General features: G+C 46.8%; 1 protein-coding gene across 14 annotated transcripts in view; it reads right to left on the reverse strand.

The window, feature by feature from the left end:
• The window catches only part of LOC141096078 (uncharacterized), a 603,498-nt gene that overhangs the window by 389,852 nt on the left and 187,728 nt on the right, over positions 1 to 25,918 (reverse strand). For 6 of the 14 annotated variants that reach the window (XR_012233571.1, XR_012233573.1, XR_012233572.1 and 3 more), the window contains exon 3: positions 24,371 to 24,471. The exons of 7 other annotated variants lie outside the window; for them this stretch is intronic. Coding sequence is in view for 1 of the 7 variants with exons in the window: in XM_073582481.1 (XP_073438582.1) it covers positions 19,441 to 19,474; positions 24,371 to 24,471 (135 nt within the window). In the remaining 6 variants the exon portion in view is untranslated. Of the gene's footprint in view, positions 1 to 18,954; positions 19,475 to 24,370; positions 24,472 to 25,918 lie in introns of those variants that run through there. One more of the 14 variants, XM_073582481.1, reaches the window with a different exon arrangement.

Here is a 25,918-nt window from a genome sequence, read left to right on the forward strand (position 1 = left end):
GCTGCTGATCCCACTCGGGGACAAGTCACTTGGACAGGTGTGACTAACAGGCAGGCTGAGACACAGGGCAAGCAGGCACGGCTTGGAGACACAGGGCAAGCAGGCACGGCTTGGAGACACAGGGCAAGCAGGCACGGCTTGGAGACACAGGGCAAGCAGGCACGGCTTGGAGACACAGGGCAAGCAGGCACGGCTTGGAGACACAGGGCAAGCAGGCACGGCTTGGAGACACAGGGCAAGCAGGCACGGCTTGGTGACACAGGGCAAGCAGGCACGGCTTGGAGACACAGGGCAAGCAGGCACGGCTTGGAGACACAGGGCAAGCAGGCACGGCTTGGAGACACAAGGCAAGCAGGCACGGCTTGGAGACACAGGGCAAGCAGGTGTGGTGTATGAAGGAACAGGTTGGGACCTGTTCACACAGGAGGTGCAGGTATGGATACAGGCAGGAAGGAGTGGAATATGTTGGAACAGGATAGGAACTGAGCCGCAGGAGTGCAGAGTAGGCGGAGCGGCAAGGGAGCCGGGCAGGGAGAGCGGCAAGGGAGGCGGGCAGGCAGAGCGGCTAGGGAGCCGGGCAGGCAGAGCGGCTAGGGAGCCGGGCAGGCAGAGCGGCTAGGGAGCCAGGCAGGCAGAGCGGCTAGGGAGCCGGGCAGGCAGAGCGGCTAGGGAGCCGGGCAGGCAGAGCGGCTAGGGAGCCGGGCAGGCAGAGCGGCTAGGGAGCCGGGCAGGCAGAGCGGCTAGGGAGCCGGGCAGGCAGAGCGGCTAGGGAGCCGGGCAGGCAGAGCGGCTAGGGAGCCGAGCAGGCAGAGCGGCTAGGGAGCCGAGCAGGCAGAGCAGCAAAGGAGCAGAGCTGCAAGGGTGCAGATGCACAGACAGAGCTGCAAGGGTGCAGGCGTACAGACAAGGAGGACACAAGGAAAGACACAGCAGGGAAGGAAGCCACAGACAAGGAGAAAGGGAGACTAAAGGTACTGTCACACTTAGCGATGCACCAGCGATCCCGACCAGCGATATGACGCGGTCAGGATCGCTGGTGCATCGCTAAGTGGTCGCTAGTGACTTGCCTCACAGGCAGATCTCCCCAGCGACATAGCAGGGGTCAGGGGTCGCTACTTACCTGTCACACTAGGCGATCCTGACGTCCTCCCGCCCGGCTCCACGCTCATCTCTCCACAGGAAGCGCCGTAGGAAGCGGACAACAAGAAATGGTCCAGGACGTTCTCGCACGATCAGCAATAACCAGCGGGGGAGCGGTCAGAGGTAAGTATCACACATAGTGATATCGCTAGCAATATCGCTATAACATCACAAGTTATAGCGATATTGCTAGCGATATCGCTTAGTGTGACAGGCCCTTAAGGTAGGACAGAGTACAGACAAGGTACTGGGACCAAGACTCAAGGGCCAGGATATTCAGCCTACTGGCAGGCAGACAAGGTACAAAGCAAGACTAAGAGTATTCCTACAGAGAAGGTGATACACAAAACAGGGCCTGGCTTCCTCAGCAGCAAGATACTGAGTATAGACATTGCACAGGCAATGTTTCAGTGGGTGTGGCGGAACTAAATAGTCAAGGGCTCTAGGTGATTGGTCAGGGACAGATTAGACAGGTGCACACTGACTGCATAAGAACCAGAGAGTTCTGGCGCCGCCCCCCTGCCATAAAGGCCAGATTTGTGCAGTGTACGAATGATTGTTGTCCTATGGACAGACTGTCCCACCTCAGCTGTAGATCTCTGCAGGTCATCCAGATTGATCATGGGCCTCTTGGCTGCATCTCTGATCAGTCTTCTCCTTGTTTGAGGTGGAAGTTTAGAGGGATGGACGGGTCTTGGTAGATTTGCAGTGGTATGATACTCCTTCCTTTTCAATATGATCGCTTGCACAGTGCTCCTTGGGATGTTTAAAGTTTCAAAATCATTCTTCACAACAGTATCACGGACCTGCCTGTTGTGTTCCTTGGTCTTTATGATGCTTTGTGTGCTTCAAACAGAACCCTGAGACTATCACAGAGCAGGTGTATTTATACAGAGACTTGATTAGGCCTGTTTCACACTTCAGTTTTTTGTGTCAGTTAAAATCTGCCAAAATGGCGGAAAGCGGATCCGTTGCTAAACTGATGTGAACGGATGCCACCGGACCGGTTTTTTTTGACAGATCCGATGAATGAAGAATTTTAAAGGAACCGTAGCCTGGGGAGGAGAGAGAGAGGAGAGAGAGAGGAGAGGAAGAGAATTTTTTTTCCAGCCGCCAGAACTGACTTTAGGGTTAATTTTCAGGCTGAGTGAAGTCTTTCGCCCGAAAAAACGTTACATGCTCAGTTCGGGCATGTCGGCGGACGTCAAAATTTTGGCGGATCCGCAAAAAAACGGATCCAACAGATGGCCATCCGTCAAGATCCGCCGGTAATGCAACTCAATGGGAAAAAAAATGGATCCGCCAAGCAAAATGGCGGATCCCTTTTTTTTGCAAAACGGCGGATCTTGACTGATGGACAAAAACTGAAGTGTGAAACAGGCCTTACACACAGGTGGATTATATTTATCATCACTAGTCATTTAGGACAACATTGGATCATTCAGAGATCCACAATGAACTTCTGGACTGAGTTTGCTGCACTGAAAGTAAAGGGGCCGAATAATATTGCACGCCCAACTTTTCAGTTTTTGAATTTCCACAAAAATTTAAAATAACCAATAAATTTCGTTCAATTTTACAATTGTGTTCCACTTGTTGATTCTTCACCAAAAATTTACATTTGGTATCTTTATGTTTGAAGCATGATATGTGGGAAAAGGTTGAAAAGTTCCAGGGGGCCGAACACTTTCGCAAGGCACTGTACTTTAAAACAGCCAATTGGCAAAATACACTGTGCAAAACAGTATAATTATCAAATTGTTGCCATGGTGAGTAATATAAAAAGGAACAATCTCACCCAGTGTTGCACACTTGGTTGTTTTAAGGTATTTAGGGTGATGTTATGATAATACTATTGCTCCTGTGGCATGGCGACTGGTCATGTGATTGATGGGCGGTATGTATCGCAGAGGAAGGTGGCCCTGTGATGGAAGCCTGGGGGTGTTTTGCTCAGCAGATCTACTGCTGTTGCAGGATGACAGGGTGAGTGGGGGTGACTCCAATTCAGACTGTGACTTGAATGCAAGGGAAAGAGTGTGTAGTAAGGAGGTCACTTTATTTCTGACAAACCCCAGCACAGAGGAAGCTGGTGATGGGCTGGAATTAAAACAGACCTGAAGTGGACCCACAGAGACCATAGAGGCGGATGCAGGAACAGGTTGAGCTCTGAAAAGGCAGAGTATGGGTGGGCAAGAGAGCCCATCTGAAAATCTGAATAAAAAACTGATGGTGCGACACATGCTGGCCAAAAGAGAGCAGGACCATGAGATAAAGCTGTTTAAAGAGACTGTAAAAGAGCATGTTGAATGAGAAAGGATCCTAAGACAAGTAGCTGAACAGAGTGGATGAGCTGGAGAAAGAAGTCTCTGAGCTGAGAGGTCACCTGTCAGCGTGTCAAACTATGAATAAGGCCATATTAAAAGATATGGAGGTGCTCAGAGAGGCCTAAGAGAGTCATCAGCAGGAGCTTCTCCGGAGAGAGGATGAGGAGCAGGATAAAGTTATCCAAGAGCTCAAGATAGAGAAGAAGACTAATGCCCAGCTCCAGAAATCCAAGGATGACCGGGAAATCGAACTGTTGCGCTCTCCCGATCTGATCGCCATGAAGGAGAGTGAGCTGGAGAAGCTGACCAAAGAAGGGGCCTCCACGGAGGAAGAAATCCAGCAAGGGAAGTGCCATGCAGATGGCCACACAAGGGACATCAATGTCTTGGAAAACTGCACTGACGCTCAGAAAGAGGAGGTCCAACAGTATGGCCAAGAAGGTGAGACTTCGGTTTTCAAGTGCGTGATAGAAGTACCCGAAGACATGCAAGAAGCGTGTGCCAGTGAGGATGTGCATGAGGCCTTTAGAAAGGCGGTAGAAGCATGTAGTGTGAACTTGGCACCAGAGACAAAACCGTTGGTCATACTGTCAACTAGGGAAGTCACAGTGAAGCGGGTGGCTGTCCTGAGGGATATGCATCTACAATGCCTCCGCACGAAGCAGATGATCCTGTTGAGGAATAAGGAAGCCGCTCGACGTCTAGAGCGTGCGAGGAAAATACAAAGTCAGCGGGGCATTGTAGAAGACATCATTCAAGTGCCCAGAGGGCTAGTGAGGAGAGTCATCGGAAGACTTGGGAAAGTGATGCAGGAGATGGTGAATAGATCCGGTGCGATGAGAGTCAGGATTCCAGCTGATGACAAAGCCCAGGTCGTGGGTGAAGATGGGATGGTTCCATTCCTCATTTTCGGATCCATGGAGAGCCTTGGGAATATCCGAATGCTCCTGGAGTATTGCGTGTCGTACTTGAAAGAGGTAGAACAGCTGAGACTTGAGAGGAGGCAGATCAATAGAGAGCTACATGAAATGGGAAGAAGATGGCCGCCATCTTCAACTCGCGGTAGAGAGGCAAACAGGTTCGCTTAAGACTGGAAGTCCTCAAGCTGGAGCTAATAGAGGACATAGAGACAGATGGAAGGACTGCTCTCCAGGCAATAAAGACCATAGGAGAAAGGCCAACAGAGAGAAAACAGAAGGTGGCCTGATGGAAGAGGAAGAAGTAGTGATGCCTCAGTTAACTCAGGGCTGAGTAACCTAGGCGGGAGACCCTGTAACAGACATGGTGACAAAGAGTCAGTCTAGTCAAGAGGTATGGGTGCAAGGGAATCGCGACACCATACTGACAGCCGGGGATGCGGGTGGTCTGACAAGGGGGCATCTCTATCAAAGAACAAGACGGAGTCAGATGACGGACACCTACAATAGGGTTCAGTAGCAGGGCCCGACTTTGACAGACGGTTTGACTGGCATAGACGACTGAGAAGGATCTCTGGTCGGGTAATAGAAAGTGCCAAGCCCCATGGCTTTAGGCAGAGGGGGGAATATGTGGCATGGCAACTAGTCAAGTGATTGATGGGAGGTATGTATCACAGTGGTAGGTGGCCCTGTGAGGGAAGCCGGGCGTGTTTTGCTCAGCAGATCTACTGCTGAGGGCTTTTTACTATACATTGGGAGGATTCCAGGTGACTTGGAGAGATGGGTGGGTTCAGTCACCTGCATACCCACCCAAGAGGTGTGTGTCTGAATACCCAAGATGAAGTCTGTATGTGATTGTGTGTTTGAGGACCTGTAGTGATCTCATGATCACCTGACTAGCCATGTGATAGGTACCTGGGAGTGGTTAAGGCTACCTAATGGAGCCTGTGTTTTTGGCACATGTTGAAGTGCTGGCTAGTCTGAGCCAGAGGAAGAAGGCCTGTGAGATACCTCCGGTGTGGATGGTCTGATAACCGTGAGTGATACTGACCAGGATCAGTGAGAGACATTTGTGGGATAACTCTGAGGATAAGAGGTATCCGGGAACCTGTGTGGCTGACACCAACAGGTAATGGACAGGAATCCGTGTTGTGCTGACCGGAGTCAGTGAGAGACTGTATGTTAGGCGTCGGATTTCTGTCGCTGCACAGCTAGAATCCCGAGCCTTACTTCCGGCGGTCTCCCATTCCTCTCCAGCCGCAGAGGAGCTTGCTCAGCAAAGTCGTCGGTCCCGGCGCTCTTCCCAGACCAGCTCCGTGGGTTTGCTTGCTGCAGCCACCTCTGGCACAGCTATGGCAATGCATGCTGCTCAGAAGCAAGATTCTCCAGGGACTAAGTCCTCATGTCGGGCCACTGAGCATGCCTGTGGTGTGATCTCCCATTGGAGATCGAAGGTCACGTGCTCTGGTCCTGCTCGTGTTCGGATTGGCCCATCCGAGAAGCCAGGAAGGTCCCGGACGCTCGCGGCTATAAAAGGTTCGCATGGCCGCTCGGCCATGCACTAGGATAGCCAGTATTTTCTGACTATAAGGGGTGAGTGATGGATGCACGTATGAATGTCTCTGGTGACTGACTCATTATGAAGCCCCTACCCTTGGTACGCATGTGTTGTGCAGCCTAGCCTGCTAGCGCCCAGGCTTAGGCGTAGGTAGGACAGCGTTGAGTCAGATATTAGTCACTATCAGTGACTCGGCACGCCTCAGAGCAAGTGCTCCGCACTCCTTAGCCAGCGTCTTTAGCGGCATTCGTGGCAGCGACGCCGCGCGCTCAGTGGCCTAGATGGACTCTAACCCCGTGCCTTGGGGTGGAGTTCTGTGGCTGTTTGCTGTGCGCTCTGTGGCCGGGCTCTGTGAGCTTAACAGGTTCCGGCATTCACTTTCAAGTGGCTGTGCAGTTCTGTGAAGTAACAGAATCCGCTCCTGTTCACACTGGGTGACGTAACCCACGTGTGACTGTTTTCACGCCGCTCTTCCCTTCCGGCATTACCTAGCAGCAGTGTACCACCCCGGGCTGCGAAAGCACACTCTACTATTTTATAATCTGGTGCGTTCCGCCAGCCCTAACATTATCCTAGCGCCAGCCTCTGGCTAGTAATGGCGGACGAACAGCGACTGCATAGATACATCCAGCAGCTGGAGGGTAGGTTGGCAGCGCTAGAGCGTTCCACCTCAGCTGCGGATGTTACTTCGGTCGCCGTCCAAGCAGCTACAGAGGCTGTCGCCCGTGTCTCCACGGCCAGTCCTGCCCCGACCTTGTCCCGCCTCCCGCTGCCCGAGAAGTTCTCGGGCAATAGTGCTTCATGCAGGGGTTTCGTGAGTCAGTGCTCCATTCACCTGGAGTTGCTGGCCACACGATTCCCCTCCGAGCGGGCCAAGGTGGGGTTTATCATCTCCCTCCTGTCGGGCAGGGCCCTGGAGTGGGCCACCCTGCTGTGGGAGCGCAGGGATCCCCTGGTACAGAGTGCCACCCATTTACTGGTCACTCTGAAGCAGGTGTTCCTGGGTCCTCAGGTCACACACGACACCGCACTTCAGTTGCTGGCTCTGACGCAGGGTGCGTCTTTGGTCAGCCAGTATGCCATCCTCTTCAGAACACTGGTCTCGGAGTTGGAGTGGCCAGATAAGGTTCTCATACCCATATTCTGGAGAGGCCTGGCTGATCACGTCAAAGACGCCCTGGCCACCAGGGAGGTGCCCACCAATTTAGAGGAGCTCATTACGGTCGCTACCCGAATAGACATTCGCTTCACGGGGCGAGAGCTGGAGCGTTCCAGGTCCCGCCAACGTTATAAGTTGGCTCCAAATTTCGCGAGACCTCTGGAACCTTCCAGTCAGCCTCCCGAGCCTCCAGAGGCCATGGAGGTGTCCCGCACGGGGACCAGGACCCGGTCTGCGTGGGTACCTCCAGTCTGCTTCCGCTGTCGGCAGACTGGGCATCTTGCTAACCAGTGCCCACAGCGCTCGGGAAATGCTCCCGTCTAGTGGTTATCGGAGGGGGCCTACTAGACACCACGACTTTCTCCTCCAAGCTCCTGTTTAAAGTGGCATTAGAATTTAATTCCTCCACTCTGATGGTGGAGATTTGTGTGGACTCAGGGGCGGAGGGAAATTTCATATCATCTGCCTTCGCTCAACAACACGCAGTCCCCCTGGTCGTGCTACCTCAACCAGTCACCATCAGAGTGGTGAATGGGGCGACATTCCCATCTCAAATCACCCACCAGACGGCTCCACTGAGACTCTCTTTGTCTCCTTCTCATCAGGAGATGCTGTCTGTCCTTGTTAGTATGCCCGAAGGGATCGACCAGGTCCTCCTAGGGGTTCCCTGGTTGCGATCTCACTTTCCCAATATAGTGTGGTCTTCGGGAAAAATCCTGAGTTGGAGCAAGGCCTGTGAGGGTAGGTGTCTGAGGGACTGCGTACAGGTCACCACTTCTGAGGTTCCTGCAGATCTCTTCTCGCTTCCCAAGCCATATCGACAGTATGCAGACGTATTCTTCAAGAAGACAGCAGAGACCCTTCCACCGCACCGCCCATACGACTGTCCTATTGACCTCTTGCCCGGTGCTGAGCCTCCCCGGGGTCGAGTATATCCACTATCTCTCCCAGAGACAGAGGCCATGTCTCAGTATATCAGGGAGAATCTGGCAAGAGGATTCATTAGGAAGTCGGTGTCTCCGGCGGGTGCAGGATTCTTCTTTGTCCAAAAGAAGAATGGAGAATTACGTCCATGCATCGATTACAGGGGTCTTAACGCCATAACCGTTAAGAACAAGTATCCTTTGCCCCTGATATCGGAATTGTTTGATAGGCTACGGGGAGCGAGAGTGTTTACTAAGCTCGATCTGCGGGGAGCCTATAACCTGATTCACATCCGTGAGGGGGACGAATGGAAGACGGTTTTTAACATCAGAGACAGGCACTATGAATACCTAGTGATGCCCTTCGGGCTATGTAACGCGTCAGCCGTCTTCCAAGACTTTGTGAACGACATCTTCCGGGATATGCTTACCACCTCGGTAGTAGTCTATCTGGAAGATATTCTCATTTACTCTCCAGATATTGACTCCCACCGGAGAGATGTTCGCAAAGTTTTCGATCTCCTGCGGGTCAACTCTCTTTATGCCAAATTGGAGAAATGTGTGTTTGAGCAGGAGTCCTTGAATTTCCTGGGCTACATCATCTCAGCCCAGGGTTTGGCCATGGATCCTGCCAAGCTACGGGCAGTGACAGATTGGCAGGAACCCCATTCTCTCAAAGCGGTGTAGCGCTTTATGGGGTTCATAAATTACTATCGCCAATTCATTCCCCATTTCTCAACTTTGGTCGCGCCCTTGGTTGCCCTCACCAAGAAGGGTGCAAATCCCAAACTGTGGTCAGAGACCGTCTCCAAGGCCGTCGCCTCCATTAAGTCCCACTTCACTAGCGCTCCCATTCTACATCGCCCTGATGTAGATAAGCCCTTCATCCTGGAGCGGTCCTTTATCAGAAGGACTCGCAAGGTCGGAAGCACCCATGCTTCTTTTTCTCTAAGACCTTCACATCGGCGGAAAGGAATTATTCCATCGGGGACAGGGAGTTGCTAGCAATGAAGCTGGCCTTCTGAGAGTGGAGACACCTCCTGGAGGGGGCTCGCCACCCATTCCAGGTGTTCACCGACCACAGAAATTTGGTCTATTTACAGACAGCCCAGCGGCTGAATTCTCGCCAGGCCAGATGGTCCTTGTTCTTCTCCCGATTCCATTTCACGCTGCATTTTTTCTCCAGGGAGAACGTCCGGGCCGATGCTCTTTCCCGCTCCGTGGTGTCATCGGAGGAGGAGCCATTGTTGATAGTCCCATCAGAGAGCCTGAGGACCGTGGCAAGACTTTAGTTCCTGCCCATATGAGATCGGAGGTCCTCTCTTGGGCCCATTCGTCCAGGGTGGGTGGCCATTTTGGGATCAAACGGACCTCTGAACTCCTGGCGAGGACGTACTGGTGGCCGCATATGGCCCGTGACGTCAGGGACTATATTCAGGTGTGCGTCTCTTGTGCCCAGAATCGGTCCTCTCGGCAGCGGCCCGCTGGGTTACTCTATTCTCTGCCGGTTGCGGACAGGCCCTGGGAGATGGTCGGTATGGACTTTGTGGTGAGTCTGCCCAAGTCCAGCGGCAGCACTGTCATTTGGGTGGTCACCGATCATTTCTCCAAGATGGTGCATCTGGTACCACTCTCTCAGCTACCATCGGCACGGAGTCTGGCAGAGTTGTTTATTAAACATGTTTTCGGCCTGCACGGCATGCCGGATAAAATTGTCAGCGACCGGGGTCCTCAGTTTGCGTCTCGGTTCTGGAGAGAGAGCTCTGTTCTCTGCTCAGCATTGAGCTAAATCTCTCCTCGGCCTATCATCCCGAGACGAATGGGTTGGTTGAGAGAGCCAACCAGACCCTGGTGACATATCTGCGACATTTTGTCTCGGCCAGGCAGGATGATTGGGCATCCTTGCTGCCATGGGCGGAGTTCGCCTTAAACAACGCTAAGGCCGACTCCACTGGTCAGACCCCATTCCTCTTAAATTACGGTCAGCATCCGCGCGTCCCCGTGCCATTGCCCACTGACTCTAGGGTGGCAGACTGGGCGGTGGAGGCACGTGACATTTGGGATCACATGCAGGATGCTATCCGGGCCTCCAAGGAGAGAATGAGGTCCTCCGCTGATTCTCACCGGCGCCCTGCTCTGACCTTCGCTCCTGGCGACTTAGTGTGGCTCTCCGCTCGAAACATCAGGCTGTGGGTTGAATCCGCTTAGTTCGCACCGCGCTATATTGGCCCTTTCAAGGTCCTAGAGCAGGTTAACCCTGTGGTCTACCGTCTGGCCCTTCCACCACATTTGGCTATCTCGGACACGTTTCATGTGTCTCTCCTTAAGCCGGTTCACATGTCCCGGTTTTCTGAGCCATCTGCCAGGACATCAGACCTGTCGTCTGACGAGTTTGAGGTCAATGCTATCGTGGGGTGCAAGGTGATGCGAGGCAAAAAGTTTTACTTGATGGATTGGAAGGGTCATGGTCCAGAGGCTCGGACCTGGGAGCCAGTGGAGAACATCCACGCTCCTCTTCTCATTGCGGAGTTTGAGCGGAGTGAGGCTCAGAAAGGAGTGGGCCCTAGGAGGGGGGGTAATATTAGGCGTCGGATTTCTGTCACTGCACAGCGAGAATCCCGAGCCTTACTTCCGGCGGTCTCCCATTCCTCTCCAGCCGCAGAAGAGCTTGCTCAGCAAACTTGTCGGTCCTGGCGCTCTGCCTAGACCAGCTCCGTGGGTTTGCTTGCTGCTGCCACCTCTGGCACAGATATGGCAATGCATGCTGCTCAGCAGCGAGATTCTCCAGGGACTAAGTCCTCATGTCGGGCCACTGAGCATGCCCGTGGTGTGATCTCCCATTGGAGATCGAAGGTCACGTGCTCAGGTCCTGCTCGTGTTCGGATTGGCCCATCCGAGAAGCCAGGGAGGTCCCGGACGCTCGCGGCTATAAAAGGTTCGCATGGCCGCTGGGCCATGCGCTAGGATAGCCAGTATTTTCTGACTATGAGGGGTGAGTGATGGATGCACGTATGAATGTCTCTGGTGACTGACTCATTATGAAACCCCTACCCTTGGTACGCATGTGTTGTGCAGCCTAGCCTGCTAGCGCCCAGGCTTAGGCGTAGGTAGGACAGCGTTGAGTCAGATATTAGTCACTATCAGTGACTCGGCACACCTCAGAGCAAGTGCTCCGCACTCCTTAGCAAGCGTCTATAGCGGCGTTCGTGGCAGCGATGCCGCGCGCTCAGTGGCCTAGAAGGACTCTAACCCTGTGCCTTGGGGTGGAGTTCTGTGGCTGTTTGCTGTGCGCTCTGTGGTCTGGCTCTGTGAGCTAAACAGGCTCCGGCATTCACTTTCAAGCGACTGTGCGGTTCTGTGAAGTAACAGAATCCGCTCCTATTCACACTGGGTGACGTAACTCACGTGTGACTATTTTCACACCGCTCTTCCCTTCCGCCATTACCTAGCAGCAGTGTACCACCTCTGCACGGTGGACCCCGGGCTGCGAACGCACTCTCTACTATTTTATAATCTGGTGCGTTCCGCCAGCCCTAACACTGTATTTGTTTTATAGAGCCGAATGTATAAAGGACTGTGTACTGGCTGCTGTAGTGGAACTAAGTTTCTGAGGAGCGGTTTATATTGTATTTAATAAACCAAATGGACTGTTTTTAACCCTAAGTGTCCAGGTATCAACCTAAAGGACCAGCCAAGTGAGCACTCCCCGTCCACTTAAAGTGTGGAACGTTACATTTCACTTTTTTCATATATTTTCACAATAATAAGTGATATTTCCATGTGACTTTTTTGTGGGTTGTATCGTGTTATTTGTTTGGACCTAAGGGTTTTTTTCACCTTGGTATTTTTAAAGGTAACGTTTTATATACACATCTACCTTGCTTTTGCAGTCATTGGTGGCAGTGGCTGAGAGCGGCGCTTCCGCCGGAACAGGAGGTGATGTCACCGAAGTTCGGCGTCTCTCGCGGCTGGTTCACTCCCCCGTCTGACGCATCAGATTAGGGGGTGACGTCAGCCCGCGATGTGGACGCGACTCCACGGGGACCCACTCACCGGTAGTTTGCGGAAATGCACGCGGCTGGGGAATAGCTCGGCATTGAGTACGCAAGTGAAAGTGTCAGGCATATCTTAAAGTCCCTCAAACAGTCGGCAATTGAGTGGGCCTATAGAGTATATAGTCTGGGCCCTCAGGTAGAAGATATTATAATGACGAGATGTTTATAAAGTTAAGAGCACTATGTACCATAGAGAAGACTAAATATATTAATCTAATTAATAAAGAATTAAATAAAATTATTAACAATATCTAAATATGAGTGACACGTGAATAAAGATTGAATGTTATAAATTAATACTAAGAAATGATTGTGAAAGAGACTTACAAGAGGTGAATGAGAAAAAAACGGAATGAATAAAAGGTGTCAAATAAGTGTAAAATTACTTACATGGACTGAAAAGACCTTAATATAGTTCAATTACCAATATTTAATAAAGTTACCTTGGTAATAAGATTAAAAGGACATATGTGAACTGAAAGAATTAAATGTCAAAATAGTGATAGTGCTAAATGAATAAAGAGTGCATCCATCCACCAATCTATATTTCTTATAGTGCATACAGGTTAAAAGCTAAATATTAAAGTGCATTCGTGCATTAATCTATATCCTTAAGTACATAGAGGATAATAAACTGTGAAAAGTTTAATATGAAGACAAAGAATATGAAAAGATTATTTTATCAACACTATAAAACTTTTTTTTAAAAAGTCCTTTTAAAAAAAAATTTTGGGGGAGAAAGACTTTTTAAAAAAAAAAAAAAAAAAAACAGGACCGACAGTTACTGAATGTTCTTTTCTTCATATCTTTTTCAGTCTTCCTGGACTGCATCCCAGCCACAGCACTTCCCAACAGCAGAACCGCACAAGCCAACACCACCACCATAGATCGCAGGGAAATCCCATCGCCACCCATGGTAAGTATATAGAATGTGTTTCTACAAAAATAAAGAGATGTAAATAAAAGCACAAACATGATTAAAAACAGATAAAAACATGAGACAAGGTTAAAATGAGTTTAAAGAAAAGAAGAAAAACTCAGAACTTCATTTAATCCATTGGGTTGAACAGTATTAATTATGGAGATCTATTTTGCCTCAAGTTGGGCCAGATATTTCCTCCAACTGCCTTCCCTCTGGTCTATGTATACCTTGTCAATGCCCATGACTTTCAAAAGTTTAGCTTTACAATCATGTCTGCTCTTAAAGGTAGAAACGTCTTCTATGTCTCTGGAGTCTACTATATCCCTGTAGTGTTCTCTTACCGGGTTTTTTAATGGCCTAGAGGTTAAGCTGATGTAGACTTTGTTACATGGACATACCGCATAGTACACCACACCAATGCTATTACATATGTTGTGTGATGGTGTAAGCCTTCTTTCCATCACTAGACTGAAATTTTGTTCCATAAGACATATTCGGACAGGCAATACAATTATTGCAGGGAAAAAAAAAACATTTTAGGCCAGTAGAGCCAAATGCTTCTTCAGTACTAGGACCTTTGTAGTAGCTATGTACCAGTAAGTCCCTCAGGTTTCATGATCTTTTATATGTAATGGAGGGTTTGTTGTCCAGACATTTAGTCAATGTGGAATCCATTTTGATCATCGGCCAATACTTCTCTAATGCACCTCTCATATATGAACATTTTTCATTGTAGGTTGATATAAATTTCACCTTTGCTTCCAGCCCACATTTAGCCTTTGGATGTAACAAATCCTTTCTTGATGTTGATAAAGCTTTTTTCAGGCCTTTCTTTATACATCTGTTTGCAAATGAGCTTATCATTAAAACAAATTCTTCTTACTCGTAAAAATTGGCCGCTAGGTATTCCAGAGATTAATGGTTTGGGGTGAGATGAGCTCACATGTAACAGAGAGTTTACAGCTGTATCCTTTCGGAATTCGTCTGTCTCAGCACATTCATCTTCTCCCTTCTGGATTAAAACATCCAAAAATTCGATACTATTCTGAAATTTTATTACCAAGGTAACATTATTAAATAATGGTAACAGAACTATATTAAGATCTTTTCAGTACATGTACCGTATATACTCGTGTATAAGCTGATCCGCCTAATTTTGCCACCAAAATCTGGGAAAACGTTTTGACTCATGTATAAGCCTAGGGTGGAAAATGCAGCAGCTACTGGTAGATTTCAAAAATAAAAATAGATACCAATAAAAGTAAAATTAATTGAGACATCAGTAGGATAAATGTTTTTGAATATCCATACTGAATCAGGAGCACCATATAATGCTCCATACAGGTCATGATGGCCCCATAAGATGCTCCATACAAAATACGTCCCATATAATGCTGCATAAAGGTTAATGATGGCCCCATAAGATGCTCCATAGAATAATATGCCCCATATAATGCTCCATAAAGGTTATGGCCCCATAAGATGCTCCATAGAATATGCCCCATAAGATGCTCCATAGATTATGCCCCCATAAGATGCTCCATAGATTATTCCCCCAAAAGATGCTCCATAAAATGCTCCATAGATTATGCCCCATATAAGATGCTCCATAGATTATGCCCCATATGCTGCTCCATAAAATATGCCCCCATATGCTGCCCCATAGAATATGCCCCCCATATGCTGCCCCATAGAATATGTCCCCATATACTGCTCCATAGACTATGCCCCCATATGCTGCTCCATAGAATATGCCCCCAGAGAATTTTGCCCCATATGCTGCTCCATAGAATATGCCCCCATATGTTTCCCCATAGAATACGCCCCCATATGCTGCCCCAAAGAATATGCCCCCATATGCCCTCCTGGTGCGGTCTCTGCAGCCCGGCTTCTCCTACGGTCTCCCTTCCTTCAGCGGTCACGTGGTACCGCTCATTAAACTCACAAATATGCGCATATTTGAGTTTAATGAGCGGTACCACATGACTGCTGAAAGAAGGAAGGGAGACTGTAGAAGAAGCGGGGGGGTCAGTATGATCTCTGACACCCCCGCTCCCCCCGACCCCCAGGTATAAGACTCGTGTATAAGCCGAGAGGGGGACTTTCAGCCCAAAAAATGGGCTGAAAATCTCAGCTTATACACGAGTATATACGGTAAGTAATTTTACAGTTATGACACCTCCTATTCATTCCGTTTTTTTCTCATTCACTCCTTGTAAGTCTCTTTCACAATCATTTCTTAGTATTAATATATAACATTCAATCTGTATTCACGTGTCACTCACATATTTAGATATTGTTAATAATTTTACCGTATATACTCGTGTACAAGCAGAGATTTTCAGCCCATTTTTTGGGGCTGAAATTCCCCCCCTCTCTCGGCTTATACACGAGTCATATACCGGGGGAGCGGCAGGGGAGGGGGAGCGGGGGTGTCAGATCATACTCACCCTTCTCTGCAGCTCCCCTGCTTGTTCCATGTTGTCAGCGCTGCTCTCTTCCTGCTTTAGCTGTCAAATGGTACCTGCTCATTAAATATGTGCATATTTAATGAGCGTTACCACGTGACCGCTGAAGCAGGAAGAGAGCAGCACTGACAACATGGAACAAGCAGGGGAGCTGCAGAGACAAGCGCCAGGACCAGGTGAGTATGAACGGCGTGGGGGGAGGCATATTCACCTGTCCCTGCGCTCTGCTGCCTTGCGTCCTCTGCAGTGACATTCAGGTCAGAGGGCGCGATCGTGCCCTCTGCCTGCACAGTCACTGCAGAGCCCGCAATGCTGATGAGCAGGGGGCAGCGACGGAGGTGAGTATACAGTTTTTTCTTGTAACGGAGGCAGCGGCAGCAGCAGCAATATGATGGGGCCACTCACTGTGCAGATAACTGGGGCCACTCACTGTGCAGCAAAGCTAGGGCCACTCACTGTGCAGCATTATCTGGGGCCACTCACTGTGCAGCATTATCTGGGGCCACTCACTGTGCAGCATTATCTGGGGCCACTCACTGTGCAGCATTATCTGGGGCCACTCACTGTGCAGCATTATCTGGGGCCACTCAATGTGCAGCATTATCTGGGGCCACTCACTGTGCAGCATTATCTGAGGGCCACTCACTGTGCAGCATTATCTGGGGTCCCTCACAGTGCAGCATTATCTGGGGCCACTCACTGTGCAGCATTATCTGGGGCCACTCACTGTGTAGCATTATCTGGGGCCATTCACTGTGCAGTATTATCTGGGGCCACTCACTGTGCAGCATTATCTGGGGCCACTCACTGTGCAGCATTATCTGGGGCCACTCACTGTGCAGCATTATCTGGGGCCACTCACTGTGCAGCATTATCTGGGGCCATTCACTGTGCAGTATTATCTGGGGCCACTCACTGTGCAGCATTATCTGGGGGCCACTCACTGTGCAGCATTATCTGGGGCCACTCACTGTGCAGCATTATCTGGGGCCACTCACTGTGCAGCATTATCTGGGGCCACTCACTGTGCAGCATTATCTGGGGCCACTCACTGTGCAGCATTATCTGGGGCCACTCACTGTGCAGCATTATCTGGGGCCACTCACTGTGCAGCATTATCTGAGGGACACTCACTGTGCAGCATTATCTGGGGCCACTCACTGTGCAGCATTATCTGGGGCCACTCACTGGGCAGCATTATCAGGGGCCACTCACTGGGCAGCATTATCTGGGGCCACTCACTGTGCAGCATTATCTGGGGCCACTCACTGTGCAGCATTATCTGGGGCCACTCACTGTGCAGCATTATCTGGGGCCACTTACTGTGCAGCATTAGCTGGGGCCACTCACTGTGCAGCATTATCTGGGGCCACTCACTGTGCAGCATAACTGGGGCCACTCACTGTGCATCATAACTGGGGCCACTCACTGTGCACCCTCGGCTAGGGGGGTCGGCTTATACACGGGTCGGCTTATACACAAGTATATACGGTATATAAGTCTTTATTAATTAGACTAATATACACTTTTGGGTGTCCAGTGCTATACCCTCACATTAGTCATTCATTTTAGCTTCATAAGCCCCTTTATTCATAATATATGACCAATGATGGTTAGGTTTTACTATCATATCAGTGATCTTAAAGTTACCATCAGCATTGCCAAGATATATTTAGTCTTCTCTATTGTACGTAGTGGTCTTAGCTTTATAAACATCTCGTCATTATAATATCTTCTACCTGAGGGCCCAGACTATATACTCTATAGAAATAGAAAGAAATAGCCAGCTCACCAGAGATCAAGCGCAGAAACTCGGAGCTCCGTGCGGACCAACGTCATAGACCATAGAAGGAAAGTTCTGCTCCAGCTTGGCTTTGACAAAGACCGTCTGGTCGAAACGCGTAGCCTGTCATCTCTGTTGTGGTGTGGTTACATGGAGAGTCTTCACCATTGTATGTTTTAATGGTTTTTCATTAAAGAAGATTTTAATAGCAGCTGGAGCAGAACTTTCCTTCTATGGTCTATATACTCTATAGGTCCACTCAATTGCCGACTGTTTGAGAGACTTTAAGATATGCATGGCACTTTCACTTACGTACACAAGGCCCAGCTATTTCCCAGCGGCATGCGCTTCCGCAGACCACCGGTGAGTGGGTCCCCATGGAGATGGGTCCACATCGCAGCTTGACTCCACCCCCTGATCTGACGCGTCAGACGAAGAGTGAATCGGTTGCGAGAGACGCCAAACTGCGATGACGTCACCTCCGCCTCTGCCGGCAGAAGCGCCGCACTCAACTGCTGCCACCACTGACTGCAGATGCTATAAAAGCTCAGCAAGACACTATGCACATACCATTAATCCCCCAAGGAAGAAGCTAACACGAAACGCGCGTCAGGGCACCATTTCTGCAAACCAGGTCATGTATACTCTATTTCTTTAGAGCTTTCCTGTCTCCCTTTTCACTAAATCACAATTGGCTCTATTAATGGGCATCATTCGTTCTGGCATTATATACATCTATGGTACCATGGGATTCATCCCATATATTATTGATTAGCATTAACTCCACTTGGAATTCTTGAGCAATATAGCTGTACCTGATAGCATACTTGATATATTGGATGTAAAACGGACATGAGCAATAATTGTGATACCGTTAATTCTATTTACTCATATAAACCTTAGATATATATCTTAGATAATAATTGTCTTGTCTTCAACTAACGTTTAGACTCAATGTAGATAATTCTGTCCAAAAGGATTGAGATCAAACAGTATTTCCTGTTTATAGTGCTTTTAACATGCAGTGAGTATTATCAGGTTCGTCGAATTTTCCTGTTTAATGGACTAACCTAGCCTAGTGGCAGTTGTATTTTGGAACTGAGAAAAAGTGTTTTGCTGTCTGTACATAGATTCTTATAAACACTAACTGCATATACAAATGCATTGAGATAGCTCAATCCTTTTTTCCTATGTGTATGGGTCAAGCTTATATCAGGGTAATTCCCTCTTGTTTGCTCATTTATCCATCTGTATATTTTCAAATACTACTGAGTAATAATTTTTTAAAAAATCAATTCAACATGTGGTATATCAGAAATATAGGGATATGTAACCCTGTGTTTGCAGTGTTTGCAGATCCTTTTGTAACCTGTATTCCTCATGAAAAAATGTTTTAATTGTATTACTCTGTTTAATAAAGATTTGGAAATTCTTTTAAGAAAACATATGGCATGTGCTTCCTTGTATTTGTAGGTCTGTGTTGATTCTGAAAGTGCCATCAATAGCTAGGTCAGTATTTGTTTGCTTGTATTAAATACTGTACTTTGTTTACAGTTTGCCCATATGGGCAGTATGGATATTAAAGCCAGAGAATTGAACTAGCCATCTTGTATGGATAATGTCTTCAATGGGGACACAATACAAAATGGAAGCATGGAAAGCGGAAGGAAAACAGAACTAAAAAATTCCATCAAATATTTATTAGAGAAAAGAACACGCACATGGTGGAATAAAGCATCATTGGAAAAATATTTAGCAAAATTACTGATCCCCAGAGGTTTTCTTATACGTGATCTGCCATCTGCAAACCCTGTCTTATGAGGAAAGGTTGCAGGATTTGGGAATGTTTAGTTTGCAAAAGAGAAGACTGAGAGGAGACTTAATAGCTGTCTACAAATATCTAAAGGGCTGTCACATTGTAGAAGGATCAACTTTATTCTCATTTGCACAAGGAAAGACTAGAAGCAATGGGATGAAACTGAATGGGAGGAGACACAGATTAGATATTAGAAAAAACTTTTTGACAGTTAGAGTGATCAATGAGTGGAACAGGCTGCCACGAGAGGTGGTGAGTTCTCCTTCAATGGAAGTCTTCAAACAGAGGCTGGACAGACATCTGACTGGGATGATTTAGCGAATCCTGCTTTGAGCAGGGGGTTGGACCAGATGGCCCAGGAGGTCCCTTCCAACGCTACGATTCTATGATCTTTTCCAGTTGATGACACCTATTTTAAAAGAAAATGGGAAGAAGCATGTAACCTCTGCTCTAAATCCTTCATTGAGCTTTTGATAGGAAACAACAAAAATAGTTTTAATAAACTTGAAAGTGATGTTGAGAGTACTCAGAATAAACTAAGTGAAACCCTAACACTAGCTGAAAAGGAAGCGCTAAATAAAGATATAGATAATTAGTTTCAAATTTGGGAAAAGGAAGAAAAGGAAACAAAGACTAGAAAATTCCAAAGAGATATTCAGGATGGCAACAAACACCGGTAAAAGACGACGATACAGCAAGATCTTCATCGATCTCATCAGTATCATCAAGGGAAGATGATCATGTCAGTGGTAATGGAAACCGTTTTTACAATTTCAGGTGTAATAATAAGAAAAGAGGTGGCAGCTATAAGAAAAGGGAGAAAAGGAATGATTATCCCTCCACATCTAAGCTTCAGGTAATTAACCTAACAGATGTTGGACTGAGTAAACCACAGATAGAGGTACTGAGCTTAGGTCTTAGTGTCTCACCCACTGCCTATTTTGACCTCTTTTCAGCCATAAAAGATCTTCATTTATTCATAAGGAAAATAATTCTTAAAAAAACTTCATGATAACTCTATTGCCAGAGAGGAATGGACGGACAAAGAACAGGATGCTATTTTGATCTTGAAGGAATTGAGTTGTGAGTAAGGCCTGTTTCACATTTCAGTTATTTCACGTCAGTCAAAATCCGCCAGGTTGTGAAAAAACGGATCCGTTGTGGCACAAACGGATGCCACCAGATCGTTTTTTGACGACGGATCCGCTTTAGTAAGTTAGAGACTGAAATTTAAAGGAAAACGAGTTTGGGAAAAAAAAAGAGAGAGAGGGAGGAAGGGAGAGAGATTTTGCTGCCGCCAGAACGGAATTTGGGGTTAAAATTATGGCAAGGAAATTCTTTCGGGCATGCTCAGTGTCAAAAAGCGGAACCGTTGCTGGATTCCGTCAAAAAACGGTTGGAGAGAGAGGCGGATCCGTTTTTTTTGCAAAACGGCGGATTTTGACTGATGGCAACAAACGGAAATGTGAAACAGGCCTAAGACGAGCCAACAACTGTGGGTAAGTTTATACCACCAACCCCTAAAAAATTCCCACTTCTAAATTTATTTCCCAATGTGGAATTATTTGTCAAGATGCTAAGAATGAATAAAAGGCAATTTCTCCTAAAATCACTAATGATCACCTCAGAGAAAAGCTTTAAAAGAATTGAGAGATCTGAAAGAGGTTATGATAAAACCAGATGATAAAGGAGGTAATGTGGTGCTCTTGCCCACAACACAATACAAAAAAGAAGCATTCAGACAATTGAGGGATCCAGGATGTTATAAAAGATTAACCTTTAATCCCACTTCAGCTTTTTACAGCGAATTACAAGAGGTCTTGGAGAAAGCTTCTATGGAAGGAATCATCACCAAAGACATAAAGGCCAATTTGGTACCAGTATACCCCAAGGCGGCCTGCATTTACTTCATTCCTAAAATCCACAAAAATTTGGTGAATCCTCCAGGGCACCCCATTGTGTCAAGGAATGCATGTCTCTGTGAGGTACTTGGTAAGTATCTAGACTTTTATTTGAAACCCTCGGTGTACACATGATCATCACATATTAAGGATAAAGGCAACTTGCTAAACAAGATTGAAGGGATACCTATGGAGAATGACATGTGATTTGTTACTCTGGATGTTGAATCCTTATATACATCTATTCAACATCAACATGGAATTCAAGCAATAAAAATCTTCTTAGAAATGTCTGATCTCAGCAGGGATTTCACTAACTTCCTGATAACCTCTTGAAGTTCGTGCTAGAACATAACTATTTCACATTTAAGGAGACCATTTACCTGCAAAATCAGGGTACAGCTATCGGGGCTGCATTTGCTCCATCATATGCCAATCTAGTTTTAGGCATGTGGGAAAGATCTATCTTTTTCACTAACTCCATAGCATTTATAGAGAAGGTCTTGCTCTGGGTGCGCTTCATAGATGATATTTTCATGATTTGGCAGGGCACAGAACAGGAACTTCTCGCATCCTGTGAGAATCTTAACAACAAACTCAACGTCAGGCTCACGTCCAAATTTAATCAGAATAGTATCGAATGTTTGGATGTTTTAAGCCAGAAGGGAGAAAACTAATGTACTGAGAAAGACGTATTCCGAAAGGATACAGCTGTAAATTTCCTGTTACATGTGAGCTCATTTCACCCCAAAATGTTAATCTCTGAAATACCTACCAGACAATTTAGTAAGAAGAATTTGTTCTAATGATCAACTCTTTTGCAAACAGATGGATGCCTGTTATGTGTTCATTTTCCCCTTCACCATTGAGGTCTGATGAACTCCCTCTTCTGGTGAAGGAAGGTAGTGAGGCTGATTACCAAACACCTGAGCTGGTAGAGGATGACTGGGTGACGGGAATTGCTGACTGGATATAAGGCAGCCGACGCCCTTCTGCCTTGCTGGTGATTTCTCTGAGGGATTCTAGGAGACCAGTCTGATTCCTGCTCCTCAAAAGGTAAGTTTTCTGCCTTGCTTTTTGCATTTGTGTTTTGGTTTTATTTTGCCTTGCTTTTCTGGATTCTGCCATTCCCTGCTGGGGTGAGCTGAATTCCTTTGTGTCTTTTTGCTCTGTCTTCAGAAAATACCTGAGTACTGACATACTCTTTTTGAAGCCTAGCGTCTTCAGGGCCTTTTTCCCTGTCAGTCTGTTGGCTCTTGCTTTGATAGGGTTTTTGGCGGATTGCAGACAGCAGCTTTTCTATCCTGTCCTAACTAGTTAGCTTGGGCCCCATCATTTGATCAGTCTATCTTTCTATCTGTGTTAGTGTTTTTTCTTCTTGCTTCACCGTCATTAAATGTTGGGGGCTGCCTATTGCTTTGGGGTCTGCTCGGGGGCAGTTTAGATTTCCCTTTCTGTCTTTAGGCTATGTAGTTCTCCGGCTGGTGATTCTGTTATGAATGAGTCACCGTAGGAGGCAAAAACAGAAATGCTAGCTAAGTCCAGAAAACCAGAGAAGTTGGCAGCTATCGGATTGCAGACCCCTGAACCTATCAACACAACTAGCAGTAGCCGTGAGGGGTCTCCTACGGTGCCCTAGACCCCTCGATCACAGCCGGAGAACTACATAGCCTAAAGGCAGAAAGGGAAATCTAAACTGCCCCAGAGCAGATCCCAAAGCAATAGGCAGCCCCCAACATATAATGACGGTGAAGCAAGAAGAAAAAACACTAACACAGATAGAAAGATAGACTGAGCAAATGATGGGGCCCAAGCTAACTAGATAGGACAGGATAGAAAAGCTGCTGTCTGCAATCCGCCAAAAACCCTATCAAAACAAGAGCCAACAGACTGACAGGGAAAAAGGCCCTGAAGACGCTAGTCTTCAAAAAGACTGTGCCAGTACTCAGGTATTTTCTGAAGACAGAGCAAAAAGACACAAAGGAATTCAGCTCACCCCAGCAGGGAATGGCAGAATCCAGAAAAGCAAGGCAAAATAAAACCAAAACACAAACACAAAAAGCAAGGCAGAAAACTTAGCTTTTGAGGAGCAGGAATCAGACTGGTCTCCTAGAATACCTCAGAGAAATCAACCAGCGAGGCAGAAGGGCGTCGGCTGCCTTATATCCAGTCAGCAATTCCCGTCACCCAGTCATCCTCTACCAGCTCAGGTGTTTGGTAATCAGCCTCACTACCTTCCTTCACCAGAAGAGGGAGTTCATCAGACCTCAATATTGAAGGGGAAAATGAACACATAACAGATGCCCTTTCCACAAGATTTAAAGACAGAGGTTATTCCAAAAGATGTATTAAAGGCCTGAAAAAGCTTTATTAACATTAAGAAAGGATCTGTTACATCCATAGGCTAAATGTGGGGTAGAAGAAAAGGTGAGATTTCTATCAACCTACAATGAAAAATGGTCATATATGAGAGGTGCATTAGAGAAGTATTGGCCGATGCTCAAAATGGATTCCACATTGACTAAATGTCTGGACAACAAACCCTCCATTACATATAAGATCACAAAACCTCAGGGACCTACTGGTCCATAGCTACTACAAAGGTCCTAGTACAGAAGAAGCATTTGGCTCTAGACGCCCAAAATGTTTTTTTTTTTTTCTTGCAATAATTGTATTGCCTGCCCGAAAATGTCTCATGGAACAAAATTTCAGTCTGATAAAAAGACTTACACCTGCAGTAATCTGTAGTCATCACCCCTTTCCCTTTTATTTTTTTTTCCCATAATATTCAGTTTTGTTAAAATACTATTATATTTGGCCGAAAAATGATTGAGGTAATTTTTGCAACAATGTTCGATTGGAGGCTAAATGGTTGCTAAATATGACTTTATTTAAAAATCAATAAAAATGTATGGTTTAAAAAAAAAAAAAAAAAAAAAAAAGACTTACACCATCACGCAACATATTACCTGTAATAGCATAGGTGTGGTGTACTATGCGGTATGTCCATGTAACAAAGTCTACATTGGCTTAACCTCTAGGCCATTTAAACACCGGGTAAGAGAACACTACAGGGATATAGTAAACTCCAGAGACATAGAAGACGTTTCTACCTTTAAGAGCAGACATGATTGTAATGCTAAACTTTTGAAAGTCATGGGCATTGACAAGGTATACATAGACCAGAGGGAAGGCAGTTGGAGGAAAAATCTGGCCCAACTTGAGGCAAAATAGATCTCCATAATTAATACTGTTCAACCCAATGGATTAAATGAAGTTCTGAGTTTTTCTGCTTTTCTTTAAACTCATTTTAACCTTGTCTCATGTTTTTATCTGTTTTTAATCATGTTTGTGCTTTTATTTACGTCTCTTTATTTTTGTAGAAACACATTCTATATACTTACCATGGGTGGCGGTGGGATTTCCCTGCGATCTGTGGCGGTGGTGTTGGCCTGTGCGGTTCTGCTTTTGGGAAGTGATGTGGCTGGGATGCAGTCCAGGAAGACTGAAAAAGAGATGAAGAAAAAAAACATTCAGTAACTGCCGTTCCTGGTTTTTGTTGTTTTTTTTTTAAAAAAGGCTTCCTCCCCAAAACTTTTTTTAAAAGGATTTAAAAAAAACAAAAAACAGTTTTATAGTGTTGATAAAATAACCTTTTCATATTCTTTGTCTTCATATTAAACTTCTTTCACAGTTTATTATCCCCTATGCACTCAAGGATATAGATTAATGCACTTTAATATTTAGATATTAACCTGTAAGCACTAGAATTGTCTTCACCTACGTATTTCTATCCAAAATCCTACCTTACAATGCAGAGGAGTCAGTGACCTGAAAGACCTGATACAAGATGGTGATTCTTAGATTTTCAGATGATTTGGATCTGGTGGGAATTTTTGTAGCCTCACGTGTCGGCCAGAAAATAAAATCCACACTCAAATCAGGAAGCCATATAACAACCCACAGACGAGGGCAAAATAACACATTAATCAATGTGCGCTCACTGGCTGTAATTATACACCTCGGCGATCCATCTTTCGCCTGCTTACCAGCTCATTCTACTGACACTTTTGCTTCAATCTAGATTTTAAATTACCCTCCATCTGGTAATAACTGAGAACCTTTTTTATATTTTTTAGCAAAAAATGACTCCAGATTTTTAACAAACACCAATTTTCACACAATGGAGGCATTGAACACAGTTACAGTAGGGTGACACAGCACCAAATAATACAAGGATTGTAGACATTCCAGATCATTGCCATTGAGTCTAACAGGCCAAATCTAATGGGTAATCAAACAAGGTCAATTTACTTGTAGTGGAGTTAAAGGCACACTACACCTTTATACACAAATAATCAAGGGTCCCATTAGGGCTTACGCCCAAACCCCTGCAAAATGGGATTCATGCAGATGCACTGATGGGGCCACTGACTATGATACAGACGAGTCACAATGTGCTCTCTCGTGTATCATTTTTGTTCATATCTGCCTAGTTAAAGGGGTTGTCCACTACTATAAAGTAATCCCCCCAATGTATCCCCCCGGGGCCCCTAATGAATTTTGTAAATACCTTATGTTGCCTATACTGCCTGTGAGCGGCGCTATCCGTGGCCGTTCACAGGCAGCACGTGACCCAGCACTGACGTCACGACATATGAGGCGTGACTCAGTGCTGAATCCCCTTGGTGGCTGCTGGGTTGTGGGCGGGGTTACTCCCTGCGTCACACCCAGCATGCACCGCCCGCTTTCTCAATGAATGGGCGCATGGTGGATGCCGGGTGTGACGCGGAGGGATAACCCCGCCCACAGCCTGGCAGCCAGCGCAGAAGGAAGAGGGACCCCCGACTGCTGCCAGCACTTGACAGGATGTCAGCGGAAGCAAGAGCTGGCTGTAGCCGGGGGTCACGTGCTGCCTGTGAGCGGCCAGCAATAGCGCCGCTCACAGGCAG

The sequence above is a fragment of the Dendrobates tinctorius genome, unplaced genomic scaffold, assembly GCF_039654945.1.
Source record: "Dendrobates tinctorius isolate UK_male_01 unplaced genomic scaffold, ASM3965494v1 ptg000071l, whole genome shotgun sequence".
NCBI lineage: Eukaryota > Metazoa > Chordata > Amphibia > Anura > Dendrobatidae > Dendrobates > Dendrobates tinctorius.